The following is a 17,678-nucleotide window of genomic DNA, read 5'->3' as shown; positions in this document are numbered from 1 at the left end:
TCACGTATGTTAAACGTATGTGACACGTACGTGACTTCACGTACGTTTTCCATGAAAAAGATACCACGTATGTTATACGTATGTTTTCACACGTGTGTATATCATGCATGTCACGCATGTTAAACGTACGTATTGCCCACCATACGTTACACGTATATTGCACACGTACGTTACTCATACGTTTCACATATGAATAACGTACGTGCAACGTGTGTGTAACATATGTTTCTCATAACATGTTAAATGGGTTTATTATTTGCACTGCTCATATTGTAAATGTATTTAAATACCATACAAAAATGTGTCAAACCATGGTTAAACACGTTTGTAACATTAAATATTTTTTCACATATTGTAAACGTTTGGTGAAACAAAAATTACGTGCAATTTAAATATTCAATTCATGCATTTGACATAATTTCTCTCAAAGGCTTAATTTATTTTCTTTTCATCTGTTGAATGATCCACTTTCTGTTTATCCTTCACTTTAAATTTCCTGATCCTATTTGCTCTTGAAGCAATCACAACAAAAGACATATTTAGATTTAAGCCAAATTTAATGTTGAGTATGTTAACATCAATTCATTCTTCTCCAGTTCTCTTTTATCTGTAAAGAAAAAGAAAATATTAAATGCATGGAATAAGGGAAAACCCATTTTTCCCCTGAACATTACTATTATCCACATATTAATCTTGGTTGATTCTCTGTAGAACTTAAATATAAATACTAAAAAATTAATTTTTTAGTATTCATAACAATGATCTTTTCAACTATTTTTTTCACTATATCCTCAAATATCTACCTTGAAATTTTCTTATCTAAAATTCATTACAAAGCATTGATTTGTGGGTGAACTCGGAAAAAACTGTACATACTGATACCCCATAATGCCAGCTTATGGTTCAAGTTTCCCAAGTGCAAGTCAAACTCCAAAGTCAAGGTCAAAGGTCAAAATTGTTGACATCCAAGGACGGACTTGTCACAAAGAGTAAATATGTGACATATGAAAGCCCTACTACTATCAGCTCAAATTTAACAGTGGGTTAAACTAGAAGTACAAGGTCAAATATTTTAATTTATACCCATCATACTTGCCAACCTCCAGCATGTAAAAATCTGGTCATGACCAGATTTGGAAAGTAAAAAATCTGGTCATAACGCGTAACGACATTCACGACATAATTACCATGATTAAATTTTATAATATATATACAAAGTATTGGTGTATTGAGAATTCTTTTATTGAAAAAGGATTTAATTTACTATGACAAAAAATTCATATATAATTTGATTTAATTTACATGTTAAAAATGAGAATTGAAGGTTTCATATTTCAATATTGACCTGATTCAGAAGTATATAAGTGTGCATTTTTTTAAAAAGCCTTTTCACATGTTTCAGTTTCTGCTAAATTTGAAAGTATACCAATTTCAGTTTTGAAGTTATTTTTCCTCTCTCTTAACTAATTAACTAGTGTAATATTTTTAAATGTGAAGTTAGGCCTACACTGTCTTCGATCACTTTATTTTATCTAGAATGAAAGTTTTTTCCCCAAGATTCCTAGATATGTACATAAATATCGTTTCTCTTTTTCTTGGTTCAATCAGAGACATGTGTTTGGTTCAATTTGTTCCTGTTGGCCCTGATAACGATCTAGTTCTAATGGAAGCCATTTTAATTGACTTCAAACATTGAATTCTCAAAACAATAACCAGTTAATTGTTTACACCTGCACTGATAATTAATCCATCGGCATTGTTTACGCGTAGATCTAAGCTTGGGTTTTAACTGGAAGTTAAAAGTGCAACCTAATTTACGAACCAAATCCGGAAATCGGGAGATTTTCGGGTTGTTTGGCAAAAATCGGGTGATAAGCATGACCCGCCGGGTCATTAAAAATAATCGGGTTACGGGTTGAAAAATCGGGTGTGACCCGACGAAATCGGGTGAGTTGGCAAGTATGATACCCATTGAAAGGTTTTGTCACAATAAATATACAAGTGAAGTATGAAAGCCCTTGCACCAACTGTTCAAAAGTTAAGGCCAAGATTCAAGTTATGAAACTTTCTTAAAAGTGAATCATACTCCAAGTTCAATTCAAAAGGTTAATTTGGTGTACCAATACAAAAGTATTGTCACTATGAATACCCAGATATTTCAAAAGAGCTATAAAATAACATAAGTAGATCATGGTGACCTACTTTTTGGTCGACATTCTCCAAAGATGCCTCAACTGACAAAGTTTAACAATTCTAGGCCAATATAGACTTCTTTTGGTTTTATTTTCCTGATTATCTCCCCTTTTATAAGGTCCAAACCCTAATTTTAGTATAAATGGTAGCCCTTGGGCCAAGGATGCCCTGTGAAAATTTGACAATGATTGTCCAAGGGATCTTGAATTATGACCCACATTCTAACAAGAGGCCCAGGCGCCACATCGCTCACCTGAGCAATTTGCTAGGTAAAATCACACATCAGATCAGAACTGAAAGTTTGCTTGGGGGGGGGGGGGGCTTGAATTTTACCCCCCCCCCCAGCTGAGGGGTCATGATTTGAACAAACTAGAATCTACAATACCTGAGGATGATTCCCTATAAATATCACTAAGCATGGCTTTTAAGTACTTGAAAACAAGATTTTAAAAGGTTTCCCTAGATATTCCTATGTAAAACTTTGATTGGCCATTTTAGCCCCACCCTACCCCCGGGGGTCATGATTTGAACAAACTTGGATCTACACTACCTGAGGATGATTCAACATGAGTTTCATCTTTCCTGGCCTAGTGGTTCTTGAGAAGAAGATTTTTTAAAAATGCCATTAATTTTTTCTAATTCATAATTATCTCCCCTTGGAAAAGGGCCCAGCCCTTCATTTGAACAAACTTGAATCCCCTTTACCCAAGGATACTTTATAGCAAGTTTGGTTGAAATTGGCCCAGTGGTTCTTGAGAAGAAGATGAAAATGTGAAAAGTTTACAACAACGACAACGACAATGCCAACAACGAACAAATTTTGATCAGAAAAGCTCACTTGAGCCTTTGGCTTAGTTGAGCTAAAAAGTTTATGCAGACCGTACAAATGGCCGTAGCATTAGCTCTTTGAGCAATTGGCACAGAAGAGCTAAAAACAGTGTACATGTACACTTATATACTGGCTATGAGGACAATAGGTAGTTTAATTATCATCCCCCAAGACAACAACTATTCCCCAAGATGCAGACGAGGGAAATAGTTTGCTGTTGAGGGAGATGATAAACAAGCTATTTTCCGAATAGTAAGTAAATAGGAGTCTTATTATGGCACCTGATCCCACCTCTGATGTTTCGGGGTCCGTGTTTGCTCTGCTCTTATTTTGTATAGTTTTACGGACTTTGAGATTGAATACTGTTCGTTATCTCCATTATTAATCCTTCTATTATATACTGAAGCTGACTTGATTATATGTAAGGTCCGATCTGGATAAAACCAGAAGAGTTACAAAATGAAAAATTGAACTTACCTTCTGCATTAATCTTTAGCTTGGCATGGACTCATCTGTTTTTGTTTGTGTTCCAAGTGTATACTTTTTGTCCTTGAGGTTAAAAAAAAACATATGAAAAAAAAAAAAAAAATAAACGACTTTCACATTAAATTTTTCAAAAGTTATTCTCCTTTGCAGGGTCAATCCAGCATAAGGCCCTGTTTTCCCTCTGTAACCTTACCAAATTTAATGGTCGGTAAAAAATCTTTAAAAAAAAATCTGTAATGAATATCGTTCATTAAGATTTTCATGTTGCCCCAAACTTCGGCAATACAGGTACAGATCTAAATTGTTCAATAACGTTTGAAGATTGAAAATAATAACAGGTAACTTACAAAGGACAAAGTGGGAAAAATGAGAGTTATACCGACAAGGGAGATAACTCTTAGTAGTGTGAAATTCGTCAAACTTGATTGCATTTCAAATTTTACATGAAAAGCTTCAAGTTACATAAAGTATTTGCAAGTCTAAAAGCAATATGATTAGAAAATCTTATTCCTTTTTAAAAGTATTACCATATTCAAGATTATACTGGTTAAACTTTAATAATCTGTTTTGGAGTCCATTCTAGGCATATAGGTGTTTACAAAGATGAGCTTCAGTCACCATCCTGGAATGCATATCTAAAATCACATAAAAATTCTCAATCTCAAACACAATTTATATTCATAAGGATTAAAAGGGCACATATGTAAATCAAAACTGTTACACCATTATTGCACTCAAAGATAATAATTTCCTTTACCATTAACCCTCTTAGTGCCAGAGGGGTCATATATGGGCTCTACCCACTGGCTGCCACAGGGGTCATATATGTCCCATCAAAACTATTTTATTTATTAAGTTTTGATCTATGCAAGATTTAAGTTCATTATTCAAGAATTTATTCTTAAGCATTTTTTTGCTTCAAATTATAAAAATTGTATATCAAATATCTTGTATCCGTGCACATAATATTATACTGAAGTAGGCTACAACTGTAATACGTTGACGACGTAAAAGTCGCATTGATGACGTCAAAAACGTCACAATAGGTAATGGTCTATAAGTTATAAAGGTAATGAATAAAACAACTATTGAACTCTCTTTCTTATTAAATAACTATAGATTCACTTTGAGAACTACAATGTATATAAAAAAATGTATAAATTAAAATAAATATTAGCGAGAAATATGATTATGACTTCATAAATATATCATTCTATATTTCAAGGGAAGACTTGAAATTTATCCTTGTTAGCAATAAAAAAAGTATCATTATTTGCAAAGTATGATCAGAATACTAGAATTGTCTTTTTCCCCCAATAGAAAAACTAATAAAATTTAAGATGTTTCCCTTTTGTGTTATTGAAGGGCTAAAAATTTGATCCCCGGGGAGGGGGGTGGGGGGGTGATAAGAATTTGGAATGAAACATTTTGCCTTTGAAAATTTTGCATGTATGTATCTCTTCTCCACTAATAGGAATTATGAAAAGTTTTCTATAAGAAAAAGAAAACATTTTTTAAAAAACTGTCCCTTAGAAATATATATTCTGTCCTGGAAGGGTATTAGAATATTATTTAAACAATCTGACTCAAGAAAATCATACTACAACGCCCCCCATCCCCCAAGAATGTTAGTTTTCAAAGGTAAATTTCATAAATATAATAAAGAACGCGTTTCGTGACTGACTGAAATTTTGAATTGACAGAAGTCTAGGATTGCTTAATGCTGGAGGCCAGAACAGGAAAATTAGATTATGAATATTTATCTGATTAGAAATCAATCAGAAAACATTTATGTATATTTTGTGAAAAAAAATCTACTCTAACTCCTTGCGTCGGATGCAAAAATAATTTTAAATCAAAGTACTGAAAGTACTGTTAGACGGAGGCTTCATGTATGAGAGAACACAAAAGAAATATATGTGTCATACATTGCTGCAAAGAATATTATGAGAAATAATGTGTAGTTTTTTTTTTTCAATTAAACATTTTTTTTAAAGAATACTCCAATATTCATGAGGTTTTTGGGATATTATAATTTCATCTTTGTAATGTAAACTTCGCCTTGATTAAAGTTCACTGTTGTTTAGATGAGATACTTTCAATATTAAACCTTTCAACGTAAGAAACAGTAATTGACTAGGCCTGGTTGACATAAAACTTAGACGGGCTAACTTTTTATCCCAGTCTCACTTAAGGAATATATAGTGGAAAAGTGAGACTGAGATCAAAAGTTAGCCCGTCTAAGTTTTATGTCAACCAGGCCCGGTTTGATGAATGTAGGTTTAGTATGTTCTAGTCATGAGCCCAATGGCGGAATTAAAAGGGGCCCCTGGCCCTCTCCCTTTTGAGTCCTAAATACGCAATATTTGATAAATGAGTGTTTTAATTATGGCTGTGGGCCCCTTCCCTGACCTCAAACTGGTCCCCCTATTTCAGAATTTCTGGATTCAGCACTAGGCCTCAGCCTGTCAGGAGTCTCCATATTTCAAGATATCTTATTTATAGGTCACAGAGACCTACTGTTAACATAATTATGACATGTAACAGCTACCAAAATCAAAATTTCTCGGCCTTATTGTAATAATGTTATGATATGAGCTAACATGGAAAAAGAAGCAGCCAGGTAATTGGACATGAACAACTTAATATAGTACAGTTTGTCTTAAACCTTTGTGATACAAAATGGGGTGACCTAGCATGAAAGCAACACAGAATTTTCTTTAAGTAATACAACTTCATTAACATGCAATAAATGTTCGTGCCAGAACACAATTTTTTGAGTGGAATAAAATATACTTTCTTACTTTATGTATACAGAACAATCAAGTTCATAAGACTTGCTATTTCACAAGTTTAAATTGTTTTTGGAGAACTGGAGTATTGCTTACAATAACAAAGATATATCTTGACAAATTTGACAACCAATATTTCTGGAATTATTAAATGTAGTATTTTATCATATGACAGATTAACCCAAAAAATGTCTTTCTTAACTCGTATACCAGTGGAAATGGTTGTCCTTTTCAGTTTATCTGTTTAAAACAATCATTAACAATGAGACATGATTACAAATTACGTAGAGAAAAGTTATAAATATATAACTATGATTTCTGCTTTTCAGTAACTCTGTTAAAACAATCACTTTACCAATGATGTAGGTTAAAAAAAAATTGACATGAATACCAATGATCAGAAATACATGTAATCTTGTATATAAAAAATAATTAAAGTTTGGGATGTGAAAGAGGTAAAACACAAGTATCAAATGCAAATAAGGATCATCGATATGACAATAAGACAACTTATTTCAGAAGATATGATTTTTAATTATTAATTAGGATATTATGTGATAAATCAGGTAAATCCTATGAACCAAGATTTGGGTTGTACCCAAGGGTCAAACGTTACAAATGCATTTTGATCTCAATGTCAAAGTTGCCGTTTGTTTCTCTCTTATCTAATGTGAGGGTACCCCAAACACTCAAACCGCTTGTAAAAAAGTGTAAATCTATTTTCATGTGCTTCCTGAAATTATACATAGTATCAAATAATAAAATTCAAAACTAGACTGTTAATATTCCTACATATAAAAATACTGTTCATTTGTTTATTCATCGATCCTTGTCAGATTAAAAAACTCCATGAAACCTATTGATGCAAGCGTCAAAAATCGGCCGCAAACCAATTTATCGGTCCTTTCAAAAAGAAATTAGAAAAGGAATGAAAATGAGATTACAAACAACAATCAAGCACAAAAAATTCCATTAAAACTGAAATGCTTGATCTATTATTAAAATATCTTATATTTATACCTGCGACATAAAACATATGCATGCGACATAGCAGGATTTTCTTCAATACATAATACAGGTACATCTGCGTCTCCACACGTAGTTTGATACACAGGCGAGTTCTGGTGGAAGTTTTTACAATTAAATATAAAACTAAAGTTTAAACTTATCTGTAACTAGAGATAGTTTTTACTTTAATAAAAGAAGCAATTGATAAGTGGGGTTCCTCGATCACTCTCCGCGGATGTTAAAGCCCCCCCCCCAACTCCCTCTAGATCCGCCACTTAATTTCTTCTCGTTCTAACCGGCGGGAAAAGGCTCAGCATATTGTAAAACATGCTTTATCATCGTCTGTTGGAACAAAATCTCCTAATATTCTGTCTGATAAAAAATTAATAGTAAATCACATTTTTTTTACATATTCCGTAGGAAATGTATTTATATACACGTCATTTAAAAAAATATTAGACAAATCCTGTTTATTTAGAAAAAGTAGAACTGTTTGTTTATACGTGTATGTGACGCGATCTTTGTTTTAGACTATGCCTATCCTTGCGGTCGGTGTAACGCCGAGTCGCTCTAAATATAGAATTCTCAAGGTAATGAAAACAATTCCACCGATAGATGGTGCTTGAGAAATCTTTCCTGTTTACATTCCATGGGCAAGACAATCCCTATACACGGAGGCTGTCATACAGCCTCCGTCTAAAAATGGATCGAATAGTAGAAAAACCCAATCAGGAGTACTACAAGTGGATCTTATTACCCATGGACATCGATTTAAAAAAAAAACAAACAAACAAAAAGTGTATGTTTAGATATTGTTCATCTTCAACATGTTCAATAAATTGTTGATTATCATGAAGAAAAAGAGTAAAAGATTTCGCCTCACCGACCATTGTTACTTATACTTGTAGGTAAATCTGTTTATGTGTGACGCTTCTGATTTCTTTATTTCTTTAGCTCCAATATAAGACAATATTACAGTCACTGTGGATTAGCTACTATTTGCAAGCGTGTACGTCAAAGCATTCACATTTACATCCCCCTTAGAAAGGACAAAAAAGGAAAAAAAGAAAAATGTTTTTTAATACATTTGTTTCAGTATATTCAAATATAAATTCAAGATTTTACATTATCCACACACTGTACACTCTGGGACACAATCAAAGACTCCTTAATGTTGTCAATCCCCCCCCCCCCCCCCGCATTGTAGTACCTGTTAATGCTGCTCCAGACCCCTTTGCTTGAGTCAGAAAAGCATCTACATTATCTTTGCCCAGTTATACCACTGAAATAAACATATACAACCAACCTGTTAATTTTTTAAACACTTCATGCAAGTAAATTAAAATTTAATTATAAAGATTAAAATTTTCATTTTAAAAAATACCCTGCTTAAAATCTGCAATCAATTTTGAACAGAATGATTGTATTAGCAAAATTTGACAGTCATGTAGATTTCTAAAAGTTGGTCCATCGTAAACCACATGCCTAGATCAGATAATAAATCTATTATCATATCATGGCATAAGAAGGGACATACAGTAATTAATTTTATTTTTTTTAATCCTTAAAAGCAATCAAAATAAGTAAAAGAACAAAAGTTTTTGTTGTTGTTTTTTGGTTTTTTTTTAAATTTAAATAGGCCTATTGCTGAGCATTTCAGTGTAAAATCTATAGAAAGCAATGCAAGTTTTTTTTTGGAGGGGGGGGGGGTTGCAAATATTTTTATAGTAGGACTATCAAATAGACACAACTTTCAAGTATCAAGCTAAGAATTTATCTACAGAGTTTATTTATGTTTTCACTGAGGGAGCTTAAGCATAAAGTGAGCATATACTTATTATGTTTACACGGTTAAATACATATCGACAAAATTGGGGGGGGGGGGGGGGGGGGAGTACGGTCCCTCAAGCCTCCCCTTCCGGTTCCTACGGCCATAACAAAGATGAACTCTATATGCACCTGGAGCAATTTCCCAAATAAATAGAATGTTCCGAAAATAAAAATTCATTGGCGTTTAGAACTTCTTAGTTACATTCAGGTTAATGTACTTGTAATGCTAAAATGTTACTGAAGTATTAAAGTACTTTGAATTAGGTTTCATTCACAAACCAAAAGAAAACTTGTAAATGTTATTACATGATTGCATATTTATCCCCCCCACAAGTATTTGTAACAACTGTGTGTGTGTGTGTGGTTTGCTATAGTCCCCTTTCCCCGCTTTTCGGCTAAATCTGCGTCTTTTTAAATACTTTTTGTGTTGCCTGTAGAGCAGAGCGGCACTTAGGGATCATTTTACACAGTGTCTGTCTGTCCGTCTGTCACACCTTGTACTAGTACTTCGAGAACTATAAGTATATGGATTTCATATTTTGCACATATATATAGCTTCTTTGAACTTGACCTTTGACCTACTTTCTGAAATGGCTGACAGTGCCGATGTACAATTTTTTTTACAAGTACGAGGTAAGTCTATATGCTACTTGTATTTAACATGCAGATTGTTTGTTATAAAACTGTTTTAAAATATATCAGCATTACAGTCCACTTGACCTTTGACTTACTTTGCGAAATAAAGTCTCTTTTGGATTCTTTCAATTACGTATTAATTAATTGATAAATAATTATTTATAACATAGGCGTCGGAACCGGGAAGGGGGGGTGGCTTAAGTTAGCGCCCCTCCCCCTCTTTCAACATGTACATGTACGTTCTACTTTGGGTCAAAAAAGTGTTTATAAAAAATGGTACTGTAAGACGTTCGATCCTACCCCCTACCCCCCACCTCGCCGAAATAGGATTTTTTTTTCGCTTGTCATGGTTTTTGCAGTTCTTGAAATTTTTATGCGCCCGAATTTATTCGGGGCGTATATTGTTTTTGTCCAGTCTGTCTGTTTGTATGTTTATCTGTCTGTTGTCAACTTTAACCTTCGCCATAACTTTTGAACCGTGAGAGACAGAGACTTCGTATTTGGTATGCATACTCCATTAATTAAACACTTTCAACTGACATCAAGGTCACTGACCCTTTGACCTTGACTGTAACCTAAATGCTAAATATAGCTTTCTCGAACTTTCGCCATAACTTTTTAACCATAGGAAATAGTGACTTTATATTTGGTATGCATACTCCATTAATTAAGTGCTTTCAATTAAATGACACAAAGGACAATGATCGTGTGACCTTGACTGTGACCTATTCGCTAAGAATTGTTTTTTAGAACTTTGTTAATTGCCGCCGGGCGCATAGTGTTTCACAAACGCATCTTGTTTTCTCTCTTTCACTCACCCCCACCCCCAAATTTTACGATCCGTAGATCGTTTTTTTCCTTTTTGCATAAACTATACATACACGAGAAATTGAAAAGCTGACCACTCTTAGATTTACTTACATCTTTAATGAAGCTAAAAACAGGCAACACATGGTGTTCCTTGGAACACTCTAGTTTTGAAATTACTTGTCACATACATGTATGACATTTTCTTGATTTTCTGCACTTGAAATCGTAAAAAAATGTGCTAATTTTGAATTCGTATTTCAGCAAAAACGAGAATCAATGTAAATAACTTAATAATGAATTTTTAGTGTTTTTCTTTAATTTTGTTTGTTTTGGGGTGTTTGTTTTTAAGAATTCGATCTTAATAATTTAAAACTATATAAAGACGTAGTGTTAATAAACGTAAGAGTTACCGTAATATCTTTTGTATTCCAGATAGTGTTGATTGTAAAGAAAACGTGCATATATTTTGTCTAAAAACCTCTTTTCGATAAGCGAAGACGGGGGCTTATTTCCAGAACGTTTCCTTAGCAAAATTCAATAAATTAGTGTTGAATTTATAATTAAAATACTTTTTATTAATAGTACTCATTCTCTTTTCCGAATATTTATGAGTAGTAATTTTAGACAGCGTAAAACAAAACAAGAAACAATCTGTTTATTGTTAAAAACGTTTACACTGTATATTTTTCATATCCTTTTACATAAGAATCTTTGCGAAATTACGCGGATTTTTTTTACTGTGACGTAATACTAGCAAAGGAGCTGACGTCATTAAATCAGAATTGAAATGTCACTGTGTTCGTTATTTGTAAAATCATTACAATCAAAAATTATCTTTAGGATGTTGCTTATCATTAAAAGAATATTCAATGCATTCTGATACTTGACATGTAAGCAAAAGTTCTGGCGTATCGACTGCACAAATTAGACACAGTTCTGGCAGTAAGAGGGTTAAATGTGATGTTTTAAATACTGTAAAAAGAAATAAATTCAGTGAGTGGAACTTTACATCAAATTGTTGTTGTTTCTTCTTTTTTTTTTTTTTTGCATCTTATTTGTTATGTTAAAAACATTTTAAATAAATACTTAATTGTTATAACAGTATTTTTAAACTTCACCTGCATTTTGATATAACGTGCCCGTGTTGATGGATACACCTGGGTGCTGACCAAGACAGCTCACTGGCTCAACATGGTCAATATTTTCTGTTTTTGGTAACCCACGTCTCCATTATGTAATACACTGAGAAAAAAAACACCCCCCTTAGTTTACATGCAACACACAGTCATAAAGCAATTAAATAATTGTTGATTTTATGCATCCCTCACCTTTAGTTAGGCCCTAGAACTTGCAGACGTCAGACTTCTCTTTCCAGTGACGTCACTGGTAACGTACATGTAATACATAAATGGAGGCTGGAAAATTCCGGAAGGTATATTTTATAAGTTTTATACGGGCGGTACCTACTGTATATTTGATAATTATCTAGATGAATCATTTACTCCCTTTTGAGATTTGTTGTGAAATTATCGTGAATTTCTTTCTTTTTTTAAAATATATTTTTGCTCTTGAATTCGGATTGATTATATCTACCGATGACCGAGTTCAATTTTATGTGCCTCTGCCGATATCCGATACATATGACGAGATTGATTGGAGAACTTTTTATGTAAACTTTGTTAACTGTTTTTAGAGTAAATTTTAAACCAATGCGAACTGATACATTATGCCAGACATGAAAGTGGACGTAAGGCCATAAGGTAAACAATATGAAATAAATTGAAACATTAAATACGCACACGACAAGTCAACAACGCACACACATGAATGCTTCAGCAGTGTTCAGTTGTGATTGGGTTTAACCAAATATCATAATAATGTTTAATTATGTCAAAAAAGATATTTTAGATTTTAAAATATTATAATTATTAAAATACATGCAACTTCTGATCTAAGGACCCGTTATACATGTTATAAGAAGGATTTTATAGATGGTCATATCACTATGATTGCTCTTCTTCCTGAATAACAGGTTAAGCCCTAAGTGCCTATTGATTGTTATGTTAAATAATATCTTGATTAGGCCTAGTTCTCCAAAACTTAAACTATTAAGGAAAAATAGTTAGTTGTGGAAGTCAGCCATACCTTTATACAAAATGTTCCTGTATTTTAAGTGAAATTATGTAGTCCCTAGCAACAATAAATGTTTAACACATTGGATTTTTTTCTCTTTATAGCAAAAACTAAATTATAATTTGATTAAAAAAATAAATTTGAAATAAAATAAAAAGGATTAGATTTATAGTCAACCTACATTTAACATACATGTATGTAATAATATGAATTTACAAAATATACAGCCTTCTCATTCTCAAACATAGGTTTTCACACACATGTAAAACACCTTTTGCCTGATAATACACATACTATATTCATCAACATATGTAATGAGAGCTTTAGAATACAAGTAAACCATAATTTATTTATGTACATTAGTATATTTAATGTGTGGTTTATAATGCACATAAACTATATATATATACATGACATTTGTGCTTTATAAAACACATGTAAACCATGAGTTCATTAACGTACGTGTAACATGTGGTTGACTATACACATGTAAACCATGTGTTCATTAACGTACGTGTAACATGTGGTTGACTATACACATGTAAACCATATGTTAATTAACGTACGTGTAACATGTGGTTGACAATATACATGTAAACCGTACGTTTATTAACGTACGTGTAACGTATGGTTGCACATAACATATGTTACACGTACGTTTCACGTACGTAACACATACGTGTATTCCAAACATACGTTTAACGTACGTTATGTGAAACGTATGTAGTCACACATATGTTATACGTACGTTGTACCACATACGTGAAACGTATGTTTGTAATACACGTATGTGATACGTACATTTCACATACGTGAAACGTATGTTTGTAATACACGTATGTGATACGTACGTGGCACAATTAGCTGTGTATGATTCATATATGATCCACATATGATCCTCATATGAATGGCAATGCATATGTGGATCATATGTGGCTAAATTGCCTATGTATGATTAGGTCATTCAAAATACCAGTAATTTATATATGGAAAATGTAATTAAAATGCAGCATTCAAAGATGAAATTGATTTTTTGAAGCCATTTTATTTCAGTGTAACTCTACACCATAGCTAAAAGTATTGATCATGCATCAGATGATCACACTCAAAATTGGATTTGATTTAATATTTAAATGAGTGAATAGCTTAATTTCTTTTATAAACAGCCCTTTACTACGTACATGCAAGCCCTATCAAACCATTTATAACTCTTGCCTTTAATCAAGTTAATACGTCAGTATAAATCATAAATACATGAAGGTGTTCATCAATGAGGAAACATTTTACTGTAATAATCATTAATGGGACTTACTTGCAGGTGAAATCATTAGATTTCGTGGTGGCTCAGTGTTCATTGAATTCGAGGTACACTCCATCCATGAATTACATCCTCCACAAATAACGGTTACAAAGTGTTAAATATGCTAACTGTAGGTTCAACACACAAAATAACCTCCCCACGAATCTGTAAAATTGAATTAATGCCCGAAAATTGTCCCCATGAATTTTCATGATTCCTCAGTAAGTAATATACTTAATTAGCAATCATGAAAATATTAATGACTCAAACTGTGAAAATGTCATATCATGTGGTGACTTTATCCTCGTATTGAATATAACATTAGTATATTTATAATTATCCCGCTTCAGACAAATTTGTAGACAATTGATTGGATGAGAACTCATCACATGACGCCCTGAAATTTTCAATATTACGTCTCCGAGTAGGGGGTGTATTAAAAATCGGGCACGCGATTCTGTTCGTAACGAAGCTAGGGTAAACAAACATGGCGGCTAATAAACGGTTCGCGCAGACGACCGAGCAAGAACTTGAAGAAAAAAGAATCAAACTTAATTCCAGGAACACAATTAAGTGCAACAATAAGGCTGCAAATACTTTAAGAGATTACTTAAAGGAAAAAACGCAGGATACAGCATTTGAACAGTTTGATGAGGTCCAGTTGAATGAGGTGTGAGGACATTTTCACATCGATGCTCGGAAGCCAAACGGGGAGAAATATAAAACAACCTCTCTTGAGAATATTCGCCATGGACTAAACAGGTTTTTAAGATCTCCTCCTCATAATAAGTCCTTTGATATAATTAAGGACAGCGCATTTAAGGATGCTAATCAAAACTTCAAGGCAATGATGGCAGAACTGAAGAGAGAGGGACTGGGGACTATTACACACCACCCCGTAATTGACGAATCAGACAGGACGAAATTATACACGTCTATATACCTAAACCCAGCAACACCTAGTGGACTATTCAACAAGGTTCACTTTGACATCAGATTATACTTTTTCAGGTTAGTACATTGTATTAAAATCTTCACTGCAGGTAATTTGTTAAGGTTTTATTCACTGATTTAACTTTTGTTATGACTAATGCTCATCAAATACAGAATACCGGTAACTTATGTTGACATAAATTTCTTGTTTCAGAAGGGGCTGTGAGAATATCACAGATATGACAAAAAACACTTTTGTTATACGAAAGGATCTTAAGACAGGCTTACGATTTGTTACCAAGGATTTGGACGAAATGACCAAGAATCACAGGGAATGTGATAAAGAAAACATCTCGCCAATAATGCCTGAGACATCAGATAAATAAATTTTGGATTTAATAAAATAGAATAGTTCAGTTTTATTTTTTTTAAAAGAATGCTTTTTTAAATTTATATATATGAGATTTAATGTGATATACTATAATACAAGTTTAATTTATTACACTTAGGTTCACCTTATTGTCCAGTGACAAGTTTCCAGACGTATATGGACAAGTTACACCCAGAACTTGACCGTCTTTGGCAGCGTCCCTTAAATTCCTACACAGATACAATGTCCGTGTGGTTCGGAAAAGTGTGGTTCGGTGCCAAAATGCTTACATCTTTTATGTCCGATCTCAGCAGAAAATGCAATCTTTCAAAGATATACACAAATCATTCCATTCGTGCGACTGGAGCTACAATGTTATCAAAAGGGATGTATGGCCCATCGCAGATTATGGCCGTCACTGGTCATAAATCTGTCCAGTCCTTAACAGTGTACCAAAGAGTTGATGAGGATGAGAAGTTAAAGATGGGACAGAGCATCTCTGAAGCACTACTGCCTAGTGCTCAGAATCAACTCTGCCTACCCTCTTCCAGCAATCCTGGACCCCAACTTGCTTTGCCGTGTACTAGTGCTGTGGGATCCCAACTTGCTCTGCCATCTACTAGTGCTGTGGGTCCCCAACTTGCCTTGCCACCTGCTAACACTCATGATGCCCAACTTACCTTACCAGCTGCATCAAATTCTGCTTCCAGTGATGTTCTTGAAGGAATTAACTTCAATGACTTGTTTGATAACTTTTTTTCTAATACAAATGTTTCAAATATAGCAATGCAATCTAGTCAAAAAAACCCTACAATTTTCAACATCTGCCAGTTTTCGTTCAATTTCAATATTGATAAATAGTGTGTCATCATGTAATTAATTGACACTGTCATCATTGAAATACAGTTACCTTTGCAAAACTACATTCATGTGTTCTTTGTTTAGTGTGCTAATATCATAAATTGATTTTCTGATGGTATTTAATATATAAATATGTAAAGGTCTTCAACGGGATAAATTCGTTACACAGTCAGTTAGTGACCTAATACGTATTCATACAGGGTCTGAAATGGAAATCCGTATTGGGCGAGGCGAAGCATGTATAAACAACAAGTTTGTGTTAGTGTTATATAAAATGCCAGTCCTCAATGAATGCAAATTCATGTATCATGAATGCTTGACCTTAACTTCAAAACAAACAGCAGTTGCAGAAAAAGTTTTTCATTAATTAATCTCTCTCATCATTTTCTTCTAAAGTTACAATAAGAACTTTTTCAGTATTAATATAAGAATGGTTTTTTTAATCCAACTACCTTAAAAGTTAATATTATTCTTGAATTTACATAAAGGGGAAAAGATATGCCTTATTTAATCTATTTCTTGACTTTAGAATTTAATAAAATCATAACTTATTATGTAGGTATTTTAACCAAAATAAAGTATAAACATTTATATCTAAATCCACATTTCAGAGTGTTCATACCATTCCAAATTGACTGAACTTCAAAACAAACTTGACTTGCAGACAGAGGTGGTAATTAATCTCAATGTGACCGATAAAGATAATGCTTTGGATTTTCTTCAGGAGGAAAGCTAATTAATCTCAAGGGACTCATAACAGCATTCAGTTTACAATGGAAACATCTTCAGCAGTTATCTCTCTTTGCTAAAGCATTCTAATATAAAGTTAAGGAATATACCCCACTACCCCAGCTCCAAACCAAGGGACATAGAGAAACAAACTTAGCATCAAAATATGTCTTTCTGCCTTTTGAACTACCATACCAAATTTGATCTTAAATAGGCAACCATAAAAACGTTATTAGGAAAAAACAAGAAATCTGTGGACGGAAGAATGACAGACGGACAGACAGAGTGATTATTATAGGAACCCGTAAATCATTGCGGGGCCCTTATTATTTTCTGATATGTCGTGTTACAACAAGCTGTATAAAACCTAGTTTTAATTCTGATTGTATGCAGTTCCAGTATTAGTAGACCTATTTTTATATTCATATAAAGCAGAATTATAAAATAATATAAAACACTTGCTGTGGCATTCAACTCAACATTTAGATATATCGACGACGTATTGCCATTTAACAATGACATGGTAACTTTAATTCCTATGTCGATATGATATATGCTGGTGAATTTGAGAGAAAAGATACAACAGAGTCTGACACATCTGCTTTATATTTGGATATTTTACTTGAAAAAAACGTTAATGGTAATCTAACAACCAACCTCTATGATAAACGTGATGACTTTAACTTTTCTATTGTCAACTAAATTTCCTTACCTATGCAGCAATACACCTTCATCACCTACATATGCAGTTTATATCTTAGTTGATTC

The 17,678-nt window shown here is 33.3% G+C and overlaps 1 protein-coding gene and 1 long non-coding RNA gene across 3 annotated transcripts; one reads left to right on the top strand and one right to left on the bottom strand.

Moving 5' to 3' along the window:
- Positions 1-538: 538 nt before the first annotated feature.
- Positions 539-12,284, bottom strand: LOC134267757 (uncharacterized). Of its 2 annotated transcripts, XR_009992225.1 has the most exons (5): positions 11,913-12,284; positions 11,703-11,826; positions 4,036-4,143; positions 3,500-3,571; positions 539-607 (listed from the first exon to the last, which is right to left on the bottom strand). It is a non-coding gene; the product is annotated as an uncharacterized LOC134267757 (long non-coding RNA). The 2 variants fall into 2 exon arrangements; XR_009992224.1 differs by lacking the exon at positions 11,913-12,284 and having other exon boundaries at positions 11,703-11,904.
- Positions 12,285-14,864: 2,580 nt separating this feature from the next.
- Positions 14,865-15,473, top strand: LOC134267756 (uncharacterized). The gene is made up of 2 exons (XM_062749968.1): positions 14,865-15,028; positions 15,165-15,473. Exons 1-2 carry the CDS (start codon positions 14,865-14,867, stop codon positions 15,334-15,336), a joined length of 336 nt encoding a protein of 111 aa, XP_062605952.1. The 3' UTR covers positions 15,337-15,473.
- The last annotated feature ends 2,205 nt before the right edge of the window (positions 15,474-17,678 follow it).

This window comes from Saccostrea cucullata, unplaced genomic scaffold (genome assembly GCF_032062105.1).
Source record: "Saccostrea cucullata isolate Sc308-1 unplaced genomic scaffold, CSIRO_AGI_Scuc_v1 ctg9926, whole genome shotgun sequence".
Taxonomy (NCBI): Eukaryota; Metazoa; Mollusca; class Bivalvia; order Ostreida; family Ostreidae; genus Saccostrea; species Saccostrea cuccullata.
This window is presented reverse-complemented; position numbering and strand designations above follow the sequence as displayed.

Bases quoted from the DNA above. Each gene is read 5' to 3' on its own strand.
- LOC134267756 (XM_062749968.1), top strand. From the start codon at position 14,865: ATGATGGCAGAACTGAAGAGAGAGGGACTGGGGACTATTACACACCAC. The intron at 15,029-15,164 runs GTTAGTACATTG...TTCTTGTTTCAG, and splicing joins ATCAGATTATACTTTTTCAG to AAGGGGCTGTGAGAATATCA.